Consider the following 16,442-nt stretch of genomic DNA (forward strand, 5'->3'; position numbering starts at 1 on the left):
ACCTGGTGCCTACTGGGAGTTTCCGGACCCGAACCATGCATATGCCTGATCTACCTTTTCTGGGTCCCTCTGCTCTATTCATACGTATAGCATGGGTCGTGAGTGGTTTTCTGGGTAAATAAATAACCCGACATGGCTTATTTCTGCTCGCAGCTGGCCCTTGGGTATGCTGGGCCAAACCTTTTGTGTTGTCAGAAACTAAGTTAACTAAATGCCTGCCAAACCCTAAGTGGCTGTCACTCACCTGTGTAGTATGGAATTTGTAATCTTCATCGCGTCTCTTGCCCCTAGTATTAGAGACTGAAGGATGTTTGGGGTTTGTCCCTTACATTACACATTTGAGGATAATGTCTACTGTCATGCCTATTAATTTTTAACCCACTGCCAACAGTCAGAACTTTATTGAGCTTGCCTTCAATCGCCAGTACCTTATTTTTTAAACAAGTCATTTCTTTGCCAAGTCACCTCAAAAATTGCAAATACTCGCAGTAACTGGTTGTACAAGTGCTCTCCACCTTCTTCTTCATACAATTTGGATCACTATTACATTTGTCCTGGGAAGTACTTGAAGGATATAGGGCAGGTAGGCATGAAAATATATTGCTACACACAATGTTCTGGTCAACAACAGTAATGCTCCTATGTGGTGTTTGGGGAGATTCTAGGGATATGGTCTGTGTGATCATTTGAGTCAGTGAGGTGACCTTTTGTTTGTCGGGTCGAGAAGAGAAAGGACCTTTATGTACGTTCAGAAAAATTGTGGCGACCTTGTGAACGGCTTGCCCCTCGCTCTTCTCCTTCTTATCATTTATTTCTTCTCCTCTTCTTCAATTAAGCCATTGAATATCAGCAAGGGTGCTATTTACAGCTGTGTGTTGGTTGATTTTATGTTAATAGTTGCACCCAGAAGGCTGTCTGACTCTTTTCTTTTAACTATCCTGCTTTTTATCAGAGTAAATCGACACAGCCAGTAAGAGCAGCTAGCCCAAACTCCTAATGTGTGGACTGGAACTCAGCTATGTGGACATAAGAATAAATACTGTGCCGACTGCAATTTAAAATATCCAGTACAAACCACAATCAATAACAACATTACATGGTTAGCATAAAAAAAAGATATCTCAAGAACCTTCAAAAAGAGCAATAACTTTGACGCGATAAAAGTAACATTTCCAATTTCAATGAGGATGTCCTCAGCCCCCTGTTCACCCCAGTATAATTAGTGTTAAAGAAAGTGCTGGGTATTGTAAATCCAGCTACAGACACAGGACCTTTGTTGCTAGAGATCCGTTTGACTTGCGATTTCAGTGAAGCAGTTGTCGGGTTATAGGGTAGAGGAGGTAAGTGCCATAGAGGGGTGGCCAAGCCCTGCCTCTTCCTGCCACTGATGGGCACAGATGACCCCGCCCTTGGCCTGAGCTTTGCATGCATGTGGCTCAGGCATGCCCGAACCTTCCGGACAGCAGACTTACAGGTGCCTTTAAGTAGCTCTTTAAGGAAGTGGGCTTTCCTCTGCCCCACAGTCTCCAGGCGATGTAATCCTCCTGGCCCCATCAACGATGGTACACGTGGCCTGCGCAGCAGGCTTACATGTGCGCTTAATGATCACTTCAAGGACTCGGGCTCGGCTTGCCTCACAATCTCCTGGGTGATGTAGTCCTCCTGGCCACAGCAACATGGTTACAAGGGCTCTGCGCAGCGGGCTTACAGGTGCGCTTAAGTAGCACTTCAAGGAGGTGGGCTCTTCTCTGCCTGACAATCTCTAGAGCCGTGTAGTTCTCCTTGCCACAGCAACACGATTACAGGTGTACCCTAAGGCCTAAATTAGAACAGGAGGCAGGAAAGCACTCCCGCTTGCGGGCAAATCCTGTACACATGCTCCAGAGAAGGTTTATTAGTTGAGCTTGGAAAAAAATGAATTTCCCTACTACACATATTCAGCTAGCTACTCAGGTCCACCGGCTCATGTTGTGGCTACTATATCACACTAACAGCCCATTGTCAACACCAGCTACTGTTCAGCTGCCACGCCTTCTAGGTGTAGTGTCCTGCAGGACACCTTCTAGTGTTCAGCAGGTAGCTGTACTCCCAGCCACTCCCTTGAGGGCTGGGCATACTTACACACCCACCCATCCATCACGGGTGTCATAAGTGACGTGGCCCGCTAATAAAAGGGCCTGGGTGCACGTGCTCGTGGCCAGTTAGTAAGCTACATCCCAGGTGTCTGTGTCTATTATTTCCTGTCATACAGGCCTAATGCCCGACACCATATTGGAGACGATGCAGGTAGCCTGTGGCTCAGCGATTCATAGTCCCTCATGGGGGAGGAAATTAGCTTGCCAGGCCGCACTCCCCACAGTGCTGTCCACAGCCCCCAGTGACTGCAGTGGTGATCGGGTGCGCCTCTGCTCTCCGCAGTCACGGAGCGACGACCAGGGCCTAGCCGTGCCTCACCCCCCCCCCCCCGATGTCAGAAGTGGGGATGGGTGAACAGGAGATCCCAGTAAAGGCGAGTACCCTGCAACGCCAGCAATGTTCCCGCTGCCATGCCAACCGGTATGTCTGCAACTTTCAGGAACCCGCGAGTGTAACCCCACCTCACTTCCTCTCGCCGGTGCAGCCGGCATTCACCCAGCAGCCACCCCAATGCATGTGTAAACAGCTGCAAGGAGGGGCCATGATTGTGCCGGCACGGTGAAGTGGACAAAGCGCATGAGGGCACAGCTCCCTGCGTGGCATGTTCAGCCCGCCCCAGCAGTGAAAGGAGCCCACACCGGCAGCCCCAGTCTGGTACTGCCTGCCTGCTTGTTCACTCTTTCACTCACCACGGGCCATGCGGCGCAGCAACCTCCCGAGTCTGGAGAGAGCCCCAACGCCCGCAGTGAAAGAAAAGGGAACCGCAAACAGTGAACTGCTGCAACTCCTACAAGCTGGAGTCCCATAAACAATTCAAAGCGAACTACGGCAGCAGTATCGGACTGTCCCAGTGGGTCGGCGTTTGTCTCAATCAAAGAGGTGCCATGGGAAAGCACCCGGCAAGGACCTGAATGCCGCGAAGCCAGCAACGCTGCATGGGCTTTAGGTGCCCAAGCGGCAGGTAGGAGGCCTGGGTAGCATGACGAATCATACGGAGCAGTCAGCCCATAAGAAAAATGGGGAAAGAACCAGACCCCAAGGCCATTCATGTATGCAAGCCCCCATGCCGGCACATCGAGCAGCCCGCAGAGGTAAGAGAGCCTGCGACCCTGTCGTGAGGCAGCACCTGCCATGCCCACTGGCCGCGCTCGCTCCCACCTGCTGAGACTCTAATTCCAGCGTGTCAGACACCTCTGCAGATCGGGGCTCGAATGGTGAATGACCTCTGTCCGGCGTCTCGCTGGCACCATGAGGAGGTACAGTGAGCAGGTTCACCCACCCGCCTAGAACACCGCGAGGAGGGAAGAGCTGCCGCAACCCCAACCGGAATACCGAGTAGACCCACAAAGGACCAGCAGCTGGCCTCACCCGAGGGGGGGCCACAGCACCACCTAGCGATCTTTTGCCCGCTCACCTGATTCACAAGGCCCTTTGATGGGCATGCTCAGACGTGAGTCCCATTCTCACACCACTGGAATCAAGCTATCCTGGCTGAAGACGGTTGATAGCCAGAAACCGGTCCTTGGATGCTTGATTCCGGTCCAGGAAAGACATGGCTTGGCAGTTCGGGCTGGACTGTTCCCATGAGGCACAGGGTCAAGGCTGATTTGAATATGGCCATGTCTGAACTGGGGTGGTGTGGAGTGCAAAAAAACGATGGATTTAGGCCCAGATCTCTGTACTGGGGTGAATGTATGACATTGTTCTGCATTCTGTCCATCAATTGTTGTTTTTGCATTTGTCACCCCGAGTGCGATGGGTATGCTCAGACGTGAGTCCCATGCTCTCCACACCACTGGAGTCAAGCTATCCTGGCTGTAGATGGCTGATAGCCAGAAACCAGTCCTAGGATGCTTGATTCCGGTCCAGGAAAGACATGGCTTGGCAATTCGGGCTGGACTGTTCCAATGAGTCACAGGGTCAAGCCTGATTTGCATATGGCCATGTCTGAACTGGTGTGGTGTGGAGTGCAAAAAAACGATGGATTTAGGCCCAGATCTCTGTAATGGGGTGAATGTATGACATTGTTCTGCATTCTGTCCATCAATTGTTGTTTTTGCATTTGTCACCCCGAGTGGGATGGGTATGCTTAGACGTGAGTCCCATGCTCTCCACACCACTGGAGTCAAGCTATCCTGGCTGAAGACGGCTGATAGCCAGAAACTGGCCCTAGGATGCTTGATTCCGGTCCAGGAAAGACATGGCTTGGCAGTTCGGGCTGGACTGTTCCCATGAGGCACAGGGTCAAGGCTAATTTGCATATGGCAATGTCTGAACTGGGGTGGTGTGGAGTGCAAAAAAACGATGGATTTAGGCCCAGATCTCTGTACTGGGGTGAATGTATGACATTGTTCTGCATGCTGTCCATCAATTGTTGTTTTTGCATTTGTTTTCCCGAGTGGGATGGGTATGCTCAGACGTGAGTCCCATGCTCTCCACACCACTGGAGTCAAGCTATCCTGGCTGAAGAAGGCTGATAGCCAGAAACCGGTCCTAGGATGTGATGGAGCGAGTTTCAGAAATAATTTTATTCTGGCTCGTGATGTTAATCTCCCATAACTTGATTATTATATTACTGGGTTTTTGCATGATTTGTATTACTAAATCAACCTAGAGTAAAATTCAATACACCATTACACGGGACTAACGTTATGTGCTGTATGTTGCATTTGCAAGTATGTTTTATAATAAATAACTAACGTTGTTTTGTTTGTCCTATTGTCTTTGTCAAAATTAATGCGGCTGATTAATTAATGGCATGTGCTTATTTTATATGTGCTTTTGTCTATGTTGTGTCTGTTTATCTTTCTCAGATATATGAAGAATCCTGCTGGACTTTATCAGGAATGGTAGATTTAAAAACACAGCTTTCTTTGTGCTTTTGCTAGGTAACATAATTAATGGGTTAACATTTAGCAAAGGGGGTGGGTAACAGAACAAATGTCAATTCTTTAATTAATTGCTGTTTTGTGTTTGTTTAAATAATAGTTTACTGAAAGAAGCATAGAGTTGGCTGCAGAAAAATAATGCATTCTGAAAAAGTGAGCAAGCTAAAAGTGGCGCAGTGACGCAAGCAAAAGTGGCACAGAAAATTGACGCTTTCTGAAAGAGGCCTACTGATGTAAAGCCACGAGAGAAAACTTATTTTGACAAAGATGAGAAGCCTATAAACTTTTATTGTGAAAAGTTTTGGAAAAGAACTGCAAAAGGCGACTCTGTGGAGAGGCTTGCTAATGTGCCACGAGAAGCTCAGAACGGACAGGCTCAAGATCAGGAATGTGAGTCGCGACATTTTTGTGCACTACATGAACAATCTTTGCTACAAAATGTAGTAGCCTAAGGAAGTGCTGCCAGGACTCTGTGCATGAACAATGGCTTTGTGTAAAAGCCCAGACCTGAGGTGGAAGATGTCACAATTTACTGTGGCATGAGGTGGTTCAGCCAATGGGGAGCCAGAATTCAGCTGTTAGAATGTGAAAATAGTTAGTTTAGCCTTAGTTTTAGGGTATAAGAATTAGCTCAAGGAGCAGACTTTTGCCAACGCTTCTTGATTCCATAGGGTCATGTTCTGCTGTCCGATGAATACACGTAAGGAAAGGTGATTTTTTTTAAAAGACTTTGTTTTCAGGCGATGAGGGTAGAGACAGAGAATTAGTTAGAGTTTGGAAATGCTCTTTTCACTTATTCCTGTTAATGATTAATATTTTCTTGAATTAAGCTCTTTTTATAAATGCTGAATAAAACTTTCTTTATGACATTTCCAAATACTTGTTTAATAAAGTTCCAAAGCCTAAGTTTTCTTGAATATGTTTGAATAAACTTTTAAAATGACAAGCTGGTCTTGTTTATTGTAGATAGTTTAAACAACATATTAGATTCATTCGCCTCAAGATACAGCTGCTCTGTTATTTTATGGGCCTGGTATTGATTGGTAAGTTTGGTGGTAGATGGTGACATCATTTATGCAGAATTTTAGTAGGAGCGCTGGATCAGATGCGTGATTCCGGCCCAGGAAAGACATGGCTTGGCAGTTCGGGTTGGACTGTTCCCATGAGGCACAGGGTCAAGGCTGATTTGCATATGGCCATGTCTGAACTGGGGTGGTGTGGAGCGCAAAAAACGATGGATTTAGGGCCAGATCTCTGTACTGGGGTGAATGTATGACATGTTCTGCATTCTGTCCATCAATTGTTGTTTTTGCATTTGTCACCCGAGTGGGATGGGTATGCTCAGACGTGAGTCCCATGCTCTCCACACCACTGGAGTCAAGCTATCCTGGCTGACGACGGCTGATAGCCAGAAACCAGTCCTAGGATGCTTAATTCCGGTCCAGGAAAGACATGGCTTGGCAGTGGGCTGGACTGTTCCCATGAGGCATAGGGTCAAGGCTGATTTGCACATGGCCATGTCTGAACTTGGGTGGTGTGGAGTACAAAAAAACAATGGATTTAGACCCAGATCTCTGTACTGGGGTCAATGTATGCCATTGTTCTGCATTCTGTCCATCAATTGTTGTTTTTGCACGAGACTCCATTTCCAGCTCGTCGACAGCCTCTGCAGATCGGGGCTTGAACGGTGCAGGACCTCTGTCTGGCATCTCGCTGGCCCCATGAGGAGGTACAGTGAGCAGGTGCACCCACCCGCCGGGAACACAGCGAAGAGGGAAGAGCTGCTGCAACCCCAACCGGAATACCGAGTAGACTGATGAAGGACCAGCAGCTGGCCTCACCCGAGGGGGGGCCACAGCGCCACCTAGCGATCTTTTGCCCGTACCCCACCTGATTCACAAGACCCTAAAGCCACGTAGAAATGGTCCCAGAGTACGAGGCACATTGCCAGGGCCTCCAGTTTCATGGAAGCAGCACCACGGACTGAGCTTGAACAGTGTGGATGCCCCAGTGCCTCCCCACATGCATATGGCACAGAAAAATCTATGCCCCAGCAGCGTCAGGGAAGCTGCTAGGACTTCAGTATAATCCCACAGCACCACCTGGTTACCACACCGGCAGGGAAACAGACACCAACACTGTTTTCCCCAGCTCAGACTTTTGGGGTGGAGGCTACACCCCTGGTGGTCAGACTGTTATTTGAAAACGGGACAGACCAAGGGTGACTCCGCTGCAGGAAACACACCATTGCAGTGGCAGTATTCAAAGAAAGGCACAGGAAGGCGAAGCAGCGTCCCTAGCCAGCAGGCACAAGGACAGTACCCCCCTTAATGCCAAGACAGGGTAGGTGAACCAATTCAAGTGAGCACCATATGCCCCACGGTGGCTGACCTTCACTCACGGCAAGAGGACAGAGCAAGGGACTGCTGCACCACACGTCCCCACCACCAGATGAGAGATGTATAGAACGTCCTGCGCCGGCATAGCCTGTAAGGCTCACGCAAAGAGGAAGATGGCCGTGACCAGAGTGCAGCATCACCTGGTGGTCGCATACTTGTACCGCGCCCCATGAAGCCCAAAGCCATGGAGGCCATATGTACTTCCACAAGCGGTGCATGAAGGAGCCCCAAAAACCAAAGCAAACTGTACCGCTGTGTCTCTGAGAAGGTCCACGAGAAACCACTCTAAAACCCAGACAAAGGCCACCGCTCAAAGGGTAGAGACAGTTAAACCCCACAAAGAGCCTTAGGAAGCCCAAAGCCACCAAGCCAAGGATGCTGCCAAGAGTCCAGTGCCACCATGAGCAACCAAAATACAAAGCCTCCAGCCAGATGTATCCACCTAGGTACACAAGAAAGGCTGGTGCAGAGCCCACGCCACCACAAGTGAGAAGAATGCGCCACACGCCTCTGCCAGGGAACGATCACCACCAAAAGGAGGAAGCACAGGCACACTGAGTGCCAGAAGAGAAAGCCCAAGAAGAAGACGGGGCGCACTAGGTCCGAGGTGTGCAGAAGATAGTGCCAGTGAACTGGACAGCACGTGCATGTGCCTGGGAGAAAGAGACATCTCCATCAAGAAGCACCACTGAACGCAGCACAGAGAACAACTACGTCTCTACTGCACCAGCGAAGCCCCACAGTGGGCCGAAGACAACACAGAGTGTCCTCCCTCGCACTGCCACAGGATGGAGTTGGCGGTGACCTAAGACAGGCAAGAGAGGAGTCGCACACTCCACGTGGCAGGCCGCCACAAGAACAGGCGAAACATGGCTGGACGTCTCGTCGCACAGCAAGCAAGGAGCACGTCACACGAAGGGACCAATCCCGACAAGCCCACCGGAACGAAGGAAGAAGCAGGCACCACTACTGCGCCGCCTTGAGGTCCAAGCGCAATGCCCTCGCCGGAAGAAGAGTGACGGCCCTGTCACCCCAAAGAACCGGATGAACACATGTGCGCTGAAAAGACCAACAAGAGGAGAAGACCGAGGACTCACACAGCAACCCAAGAGCATACCCAGACACACCAGACAGCCACCAAGGCGCTCCGACGTCCCTGGACACAGCCTTACAGGAGAACCGAACATAAGCCGCAGCAAGCGCAAACCGCATCTCTCCCCAACGCTTCCCCATGCGACCGTCCATCCCCGAACATCGGCACTCTACATCAAACGGCATCCCTTCTCCTGACCACAGATTCCACGGGATAAGATCAGCACAGAGTGTTCTTCCTCATACCGCCTAAAGATGGAGTCGCCAGCGGCCCCAAAACAGGCAAGAAGAGAGTCGCACATGCCACGTGACGTGCCGCCACCGAAGATCAACCTCAGCAAGGCGAAGACACATGGCTGCTAAGTCCCTCCTGACATCCAACCCTATCCAGCAAGTCACCACCACCTGGTATTACGACTCACCATATGGCTGGGAACTGCCATCACGCCAGCCATCAGCACATGCATCAAACAACGCCACTCCCAGAGTACCGATGCCTCACCAGCAGATAAAAGAAACCAGAGGCTACCTGCGAACCTGGCCTACACCTGAACTGTGGCAGCGAGAGCATGTCTTGGCCAAGACTCATCCACCCTCTAGGGTTGTGCGTGCGATTAAGTAACCGCTCCTCTGTGGTCCTGCAGGTGCCCCCAGTCGCCACACAAACAGCACCAGCGCAGCCCTCCTGCAGTCCCGTAGCAACCCCGACAACGAGCCTCCCCAGGTGGGAGAGTGAGAAGAGACATTGCCCCACCGACAGTTTATTGGTTACAGCCAACCGGTTCAGCAGAGACAATCGATCAGGCAACACCTCTGTGAACTCTCACCAGGGACTCCATCCATGAACATGACGCAACCCACTATATGAACTGTTAGAATTCACCACAGACCATCCTAGATGTCAGCAGAGTGGAGCCACGCAAAACTGGAAGAGACTTTGTCATCAGTGCGCTGACGGTATGCGTGGTACGTCTCCAAGCCAGCGGTCGTGTCCTGAACCGTTAGGTTTAACTACGAGTGCCCTCCGAGATGGTCCTGCTGCAGACCGAGTCACCAGCCCATGTCCGATGTCTTCCCGCCACCTGACTCGTAAGGCTGATTGACCTGTGGTGTTTAGTTGACTGTTTATTTGTCCCCACAGGCTGGACTAATGTTTGTTGTTGTTCTTCAATAAAGTTGGGGAGGAATGTAGTCTCCTGCAGGACACGTTCTAGTGTTCAGCAGGCAGCTGTACTCCCAGCCACTCCCTTGAAGACTGGGCACACTTACACCCCCACCCATCCATCACGGGTGTCACAAGTGACGTGACCCGGCTAATAAAAGGGCCCGGGTGCATGTGCTCGTGGCCAGTTACTATGCTACATCCCCTAGGGTCTGTGCCCATTATTGCCTGTCATGTGGGCTTGAGGCCCGACACCACACCAGGGTAGAGGCTGGTTATCATTTTGACCTTAATGTCTTTCACATCTCCTAACATACTTTAAATTATAGTGAGATAGACCAAGTTATGGCCAATTTTTCGGGACTACTATAAATAGATTATAGATTAATTTGCTATCTATGCTATTTTTATGTCGTTTGCAATCTACCTGCATCAAGTAGAAATAATAAATAAGAGTGCTTGAGAGCGAACATTTCTCCACTTCAACTCGGCAGGGGCGTTAGCTTATCTCACATGTGAAATTCCTACTGAAGGATATTTTATTCTGTTTAGTGCTAGACACTGGCTCCCTTCAGACAAACCGGAAACTCCCATCTGACGTGCAATAGAAATGGAGTCATCGTCAGGTTTATCTTTGAAGAACATTCTTTTGCTGATAGGGTAAAGCTTTTGACCCGCCTTTTGGATTCTATCAAAGGTTTAAAATCTTTCCTCCCTCAAGTTTGTTTAAAAGTTAAATATTCATGTAGGGTGTTTCTGTTGCCTTTGTTTAGGCAATGGAGAAGTTTGTTCTCAAGGTAAACTGATTCATTGGTACTTGGAAAATACATTTTTATTGTTTCTCCACTAATTCAAGGAATATCTATTGAGTCGTTCAGTACTCTGGGAAAAATATATTGAGGGAAAAAATGTCGAATTGCATTCTGCTATGCATGGTGAATAGTACCATTATAAGTTATGTGAAGCTGTTTATTTGTGAAGGCATCCTATCTATGCACACTTGATGCAAGTGCAACTTCTGTACATAAAATCAACATATGAATTTCGAAAGACATTTATTTTGCCTCTACGAAGTAAAGACAGACCTAGAAAAACTATTGAACCTAATCATATCAGAGGAAACGTGATGGGGCCATCAACGAAAAACATCTTAATTCTTCTCAAATCCGAAAAAAAATACTCACACAATAAATGTTAGTTATGGATTATTACTGGTCACTGCTAAAGATGTCAAATCTGTCACTGTATGAAGGTTCTACGTACTGGAGATATACATTTTCCAAAGCCAGAGTAACTCAGGCTATTTGATTGCTGTTCTGAGTATAGGCTGCTTTTTTAGAGGAATGCACATGAAAGGTTGTCATTATTTATGAGCCCAGAAATGAAACTGGAATCTTCAAGATTGTTCAGCTCTTAGCGCTTTAATTTCTTTTCAGAAACAATACTTCAATTGAACTAACATGGCATCAAAGAAAGTACTGCTTAAGAATTGGGAAAAAATCTTGTATTGTATCAAAAAGCGAGAACAGCTATTCAAGGATAGCTGAAGTTGTTACACTGATGCATTTGACTGGAAAAGTGGTCTTTTGTAATAGTTATAGGTTCCATTGTTAAATGCCCTATTGTGTGGTGTTATTTATTGTCTCGCCCTCGCCAGCAAGAGACTAAATTGTATGCTGACTTTGTTAAGTGGCACTTTTCTAAAGGTAGTGCATTGCATTGTCAAAGTTGTATGTATCCCTCCAGGTTTTATACTTACAAATGCTTGTACTTGGTTCTATCAATAATAACATAAATAATGTCATAACATCCTTTAAATTCCGTACAAATACAATGGTGCATTGTTACGCAGCGATAACCTAATATATTTATTTAGAGCAAGAGTAGAGTGTAGCGCACTTCACAGTGAACCTTTGGTCTTGGACAAAATGGTAGAGGAAGATTTGTAGGATTCTTGAGTGAATGAATGACTAGGTTTGTCAGGCTCAGCTCTGAAAACTGTATCATCTCAGGGTAATTTCTGACTTCAAGGGACTGCATTACTATGTAGAATTTGGAAAAAGCATCCTTGTTAAGATGGAGGAATGGATCGCTTCAGCATGTGAGTTCACAGGAATACTGTAACCAAAATATTTTACACTTATGGCAATTTTGTTGTTAGCGGGCTTCAACTGATGTGAAAAAGAAGTAACTGAAGCTGACCTGCAGAGTGATATCACATTAAGTTGCCAAATCGATATATCTATAGGGACGTTTTGTGGTCTGCCACAGGTTGTCACAGATACTTACTATCCTGTACTTCGTGGCCACTCAAGGATTCCACAATGGTAACTTGCTCTATGTTTTCATAAGCTGCATTCTGTCACAACTACTGCCCCTATTTTCAATTGCAGTCACTGTATAATGCTCTTGCCACACAATGCCATTTCTATTCAACTTCTTTTTGTTTCAATTTTTGTATATAAAACTGAAAAATTAAGTTTGGAAAAAAAAGTTGCCTAATAGATTCTTACCTCATGAAATCGAATGATATTTATAACCCAAGCGCAGAGACCTGCAGCTGCTGAAGACTTTGTACGTACAAATTCTGGGTGAAACTCGGGATCTCTCAAATAATTTTCTTTTACAGCTTTAACTGTGGCTTCTGGGATATGTTCTTTATCAAAATTTACAAGATTTTGTAAAAAATCATCAACCTAAAAGAGAATAAGTTAATCAGTAACAGCTTCTTCTCAGCAAACATGACTTGCTATAATAAACCTTAATGTTAACATCTAGCAGTGCTAGTTCATGGGAAGGAGGATTTTTTGAAGAAGGCATCAAATCATTCTGTTTAGTGACCCAATCCATAAAGTCTTCCTTTGCAGTAAGCATTTCTGTATGGACTCAAATGTATAATGGGTAATTTCAACTGGATTCAGAAAACACAGAAAATACGTAATTTTCAACAATAGTTGGACAGACAAAACAAGAAAAAGATCTAAGAAAAGCCTGATTGAAAGATAGAAGACACAATAAGAGATAAACATTTAGGGGCAGATTTACAAGCCCATTGTGCCTCTTTGCGATGCCACTGCGTCACTTTTTGTGACACAACGGTGGCGCAAACAATGAGCCCTATTTACAACGTGATGCATCTAGGGTGATGCGTCACGTTGTAAAGCCCTGCATCACATTATACCTGCGTCACTTATAATGCATGCAGGGGGGCAATCCTACACAGGAAAGCCTGGTAAAAGTATTGCAGTGAAATCTACAAGATTTCACTGCGTCACTTTTAGAACCCCACTGCATCAAAACCTTACGCCTGCTTGATGCAGATGTAAGGAGTGATGCAGTGTAGTGGGAATAGGCCACAAAATGCTTTGCTGGGGTTGTGTCATGCTTGCAACACGACTCCAGCAATGCATGACTTTTGCCCCGACAGATGCATCAGAATTTCTGACGCATCTGTCAATCCTTCCGCCATGGTGCACCGTATTGTAAATACGGCGCATCCATGGTGGCGCAAGCATTTTTTAGGGTGCCGCAAGGAAAGTGACGCATCTCTATAGATGTGTCACTTTCTTGCCCCTTACTGGCCTAACATGTCCATCTACGCATATAGCTGTCGATGCAAGACACTCAAATATAGGAATTACTATCCACCCGGCCAAGAACTGTGTGCTGCAACCAGTTATGACAAGCAGTATTCCGTAGTAAGACATTTAAAGGAGGTACATGGAGGGAACAGAAGTTTACTTCCATTCTTTGCTATTGACAGCATCTACACTGGCGTAACGAAAATTGTGGGGGCCTCCCAGCAAGGTACGTGAGGGGCACCATCTGGGCTCAAACAGGAGCTCTCCGGCCAGAGTGCCTTGCTGAGGGGGCCCCCTGGAGCTTGGGACCCCCTGCACCTGGGGTGGGGCTGTGGGGGCGTGTGTTAAGCCCCTGAGCATCTAGCATTCATGGTGGTGACAGAAAGCTCAAATTGCACAGACTAGATACATCATAATATTGGGTAAAAGGACACCATTGGTATAAACTGGGACAAAGAATTGATTTTACATCTAGGTTGAAAAATGCATCATATTCTACTGCTCGCCTACCTTGCAGACATCCTTCTTGGAATTGGATTTTTTACCCTGTGTTTTAACTTAACTTTTTTCACAATTGCTCTTCTGACAGGTAGCTGTTTTTTATGTCTCTAAAGAGATGGACCCTTACAGACAAACAATGGGATTTTCCGTACTATCTTTCTTGACCATTGCCATTATGATAATCTTTTAAGTTGAAATTTGTGTGAATGTTAGATTTTTTTCGGTCCCATGTGTCTTTAATTTTCTACTCTTTAATTTGAGATAAGCCCACTTGGTCATGACAGTTTTGTACTCAGCAGAGCAGTTTAATAGTACCTATTGGACATTCCCTGCTATTTACTTAATGAGACACACAATTATCACTATTTGGACTATTTTTCCCTTAACACCAGGAGACACTCTGCACAGACATATATGTCTTTGCAACTATCTTGCATATCCATTACATTTTCTTGAAGCCCAGATTTTATCTCCTCATTGGGTGAGAAAGGACCAGCTTCATGTTCACTGCTATTCAGTCAATGCATGTACACCACGTCTTGTTTTGGTCCTTGTATGGACAACTACTGCAGTCAGATACTATTTTGTGCTGGGCCCAAGAATTCTTTCATGCTGGAGCATTTTCGGCAACGCTCTGGTTTTGGCATGATTAATAGGTCATTCTGCTATGTGATTTTGTAATATAGTGCACACATCTGGTACAAGGAATTTGCTGGGGTAAAATGATCATGTTTTCATTACTAATTACATAACATAATTCTGAATCATATTATTTGATGAATTATGTATGATGTTCTACCTTAACCTGTTGTCATTGGTTTTTGTCATGTACTTTACCATATGTGTGTATATGATTACCACACAGTCTAAGATGGCGCTGATGCATATTGCTGCATTGTTTACATTGTACATTTTCCATGTTTACACTATGAGAACTTTAAAAGCATTGTTTATTGGTCACTCCGTACCCATGAAAAAGGCATCGCCATCATCCGAAAAGCATTGGGGATCCCACGTGGTATTGTTTGGATTCGTATTAATACAGTGTGGCACTCAAAGTTCAGTGAGTGAATTCTTTTCTTCAAGAGCAGTTTGAGGAGTTGGACTGTATATTATGGGCACACACAGACGTGAACGTACCACTGCAGTCTGGGCCCTGGGGAGACTGTTCTGTGGCCAAATGAGACACATACACATACATACATATATATATATATATTGAACTCCAAAGGTGCCCCGGCAATCCCAAGGCACTCGTTTAGCGGGTGCAAGCTCCGCGCCGATTCTCGCGGAAAGTATTCCAGCTCGGAAAACCATTTCTTTCGAGAAATGCAAAAGCACACTCCAGGGGTAAAGCAGCAAGGTTTATTTCTCAGCCCACAAACACTTGTGCAACAGACGCGTTTCGGACGCCAAGTCCTTCGTCAGTGTTTACACTGACGAAGGACTTGGCGTCCGAAACGCGTCTGTTGCACAAGTGTACACTGACGAAGGACTTGGCGTCCGAAACGCGTCTGTTGCACAAGTGTTTGTGGGCTGAGAAATAAACCTTGCTGCTTTACCCCTGGAGTGCGCTTTTGCATTTCTCGAAAGAAATGGTTTTCTGAGCTGGAATATATATATATATATATATGCAGAGTGGGGCCTTCCAGTTGTAAAAGACCAAAGGACTCCTCGGGGATATCAGGTAACCTTTTATTAGGGCGCAGGTTTCACAGCATAATGCATTTCGGCGTTTGTCAGCCTTCGTCAGATGCCTTTACTGCTAGGGTTACTTCGGCTCCCTCCTCCACCACACAGAGTTCCAAGAGTAGTTGGAGTGTTTCTGGCCCCGCCTAAATGGTTGCAGCTGTCGATCAGTGCTGGAAAGCCTCGGTCTTCCAGCATGCAGTGCGGTTGCAATCCAAATTGCGGAGTAGCGCTTCAATGCGCCCCGTTCAGCCTGGAGGGGGGAGAAGGCTGATTGATGCCACCAAAGTCCCAAAGTTAAAATGCCAAGAGTCACCTTGGGTCCCCGACGCCTCAACCCCCTGAGCAGTCCAGAACTGTGCCTTGACGTTATGATTCAGTGATCATGCGTCCCCGTGACTTCACGGGCTGCGGGTAGCAGCAGCTGTTGTCCGTCGTGCTCCTGAGGTGGACCGGCCAAACTACCAATTCCTTGGTTCCCAAAACGTTGTTGCCTTTACTTGTTGCCGGTCACTTGTGCGAGACGGGTCCTTCATCCACGCGCTAAGGCGTAGCTCGTGGTATTAGATGCAGAGTGGGGCCTTCCAGTTGTAAAAGACCAAAGGACTCCTCGGGGATATCAGGTAACCTTTTATTAGGGCGCAGGTTTCACAGCATAATGCATTTCGGCGTTTGTCAGCCTTCGTCAGATGCCTTTACTGCTAGGGTTACTTCGGCTCCCTCCTCCACCACACAGAGTTCCAAGAGTAGTTGGAGTGTTTCTGGCCCCGCTAGAATGTTGCGGATTCCCTATGGAAAACAATCCTAACTATAAGTACCTACTGGCGACCACCAGTAGGTAATATATATATATATATATATATATATATATATATATATATATATATATATATATATATATATATATATATAGAGAGAGAGAGAGAGAGAGAGAGAGAGAGAGAGAGAGAGAGAGAGAGAGAGAGAGAGAGAGATACTTTCTAAAACTGAGATT

General features: G+C 46.7%; 1 protein-coding gene across 1 annotated transcript in view; it reads right to left on the reverse strand.

The window, feature by feature from the left end:
- LOC147731161 (dynein axonemal heavy chain 11-like) overlaps positions 1-16,442 on the reverse strand; it is a 1,538,124-nt gene that overhangs the window by 798,167 nt on the left and 723,515 nt on the right. The window contains exon 25 of the mRNA XM_086956147.1: positions 12,191-12,373. Within this exon, the coding sequence (XP_086812273.1) occupies positions 12,191-12,373 (183 nt within the window). The remainder of the gene's footprint in view (positions 1-12,190; positions 12,374-16,442) is intronic.

This window comes from Lissotriton vulgaris, chromosome 2_1 (assembly GCF_964263255.1).
Source record: "Lissotriton vulgaris chromosome 2_1, aLisVul1.2, whole genome shotgun sequence".
NCBI classification, from domain to species: Eukaryota; Metazoa; Chordata; class Amphibia; order Caudata; family Salamandridae; genus Lissotriton; species Lissotriton vulgaris.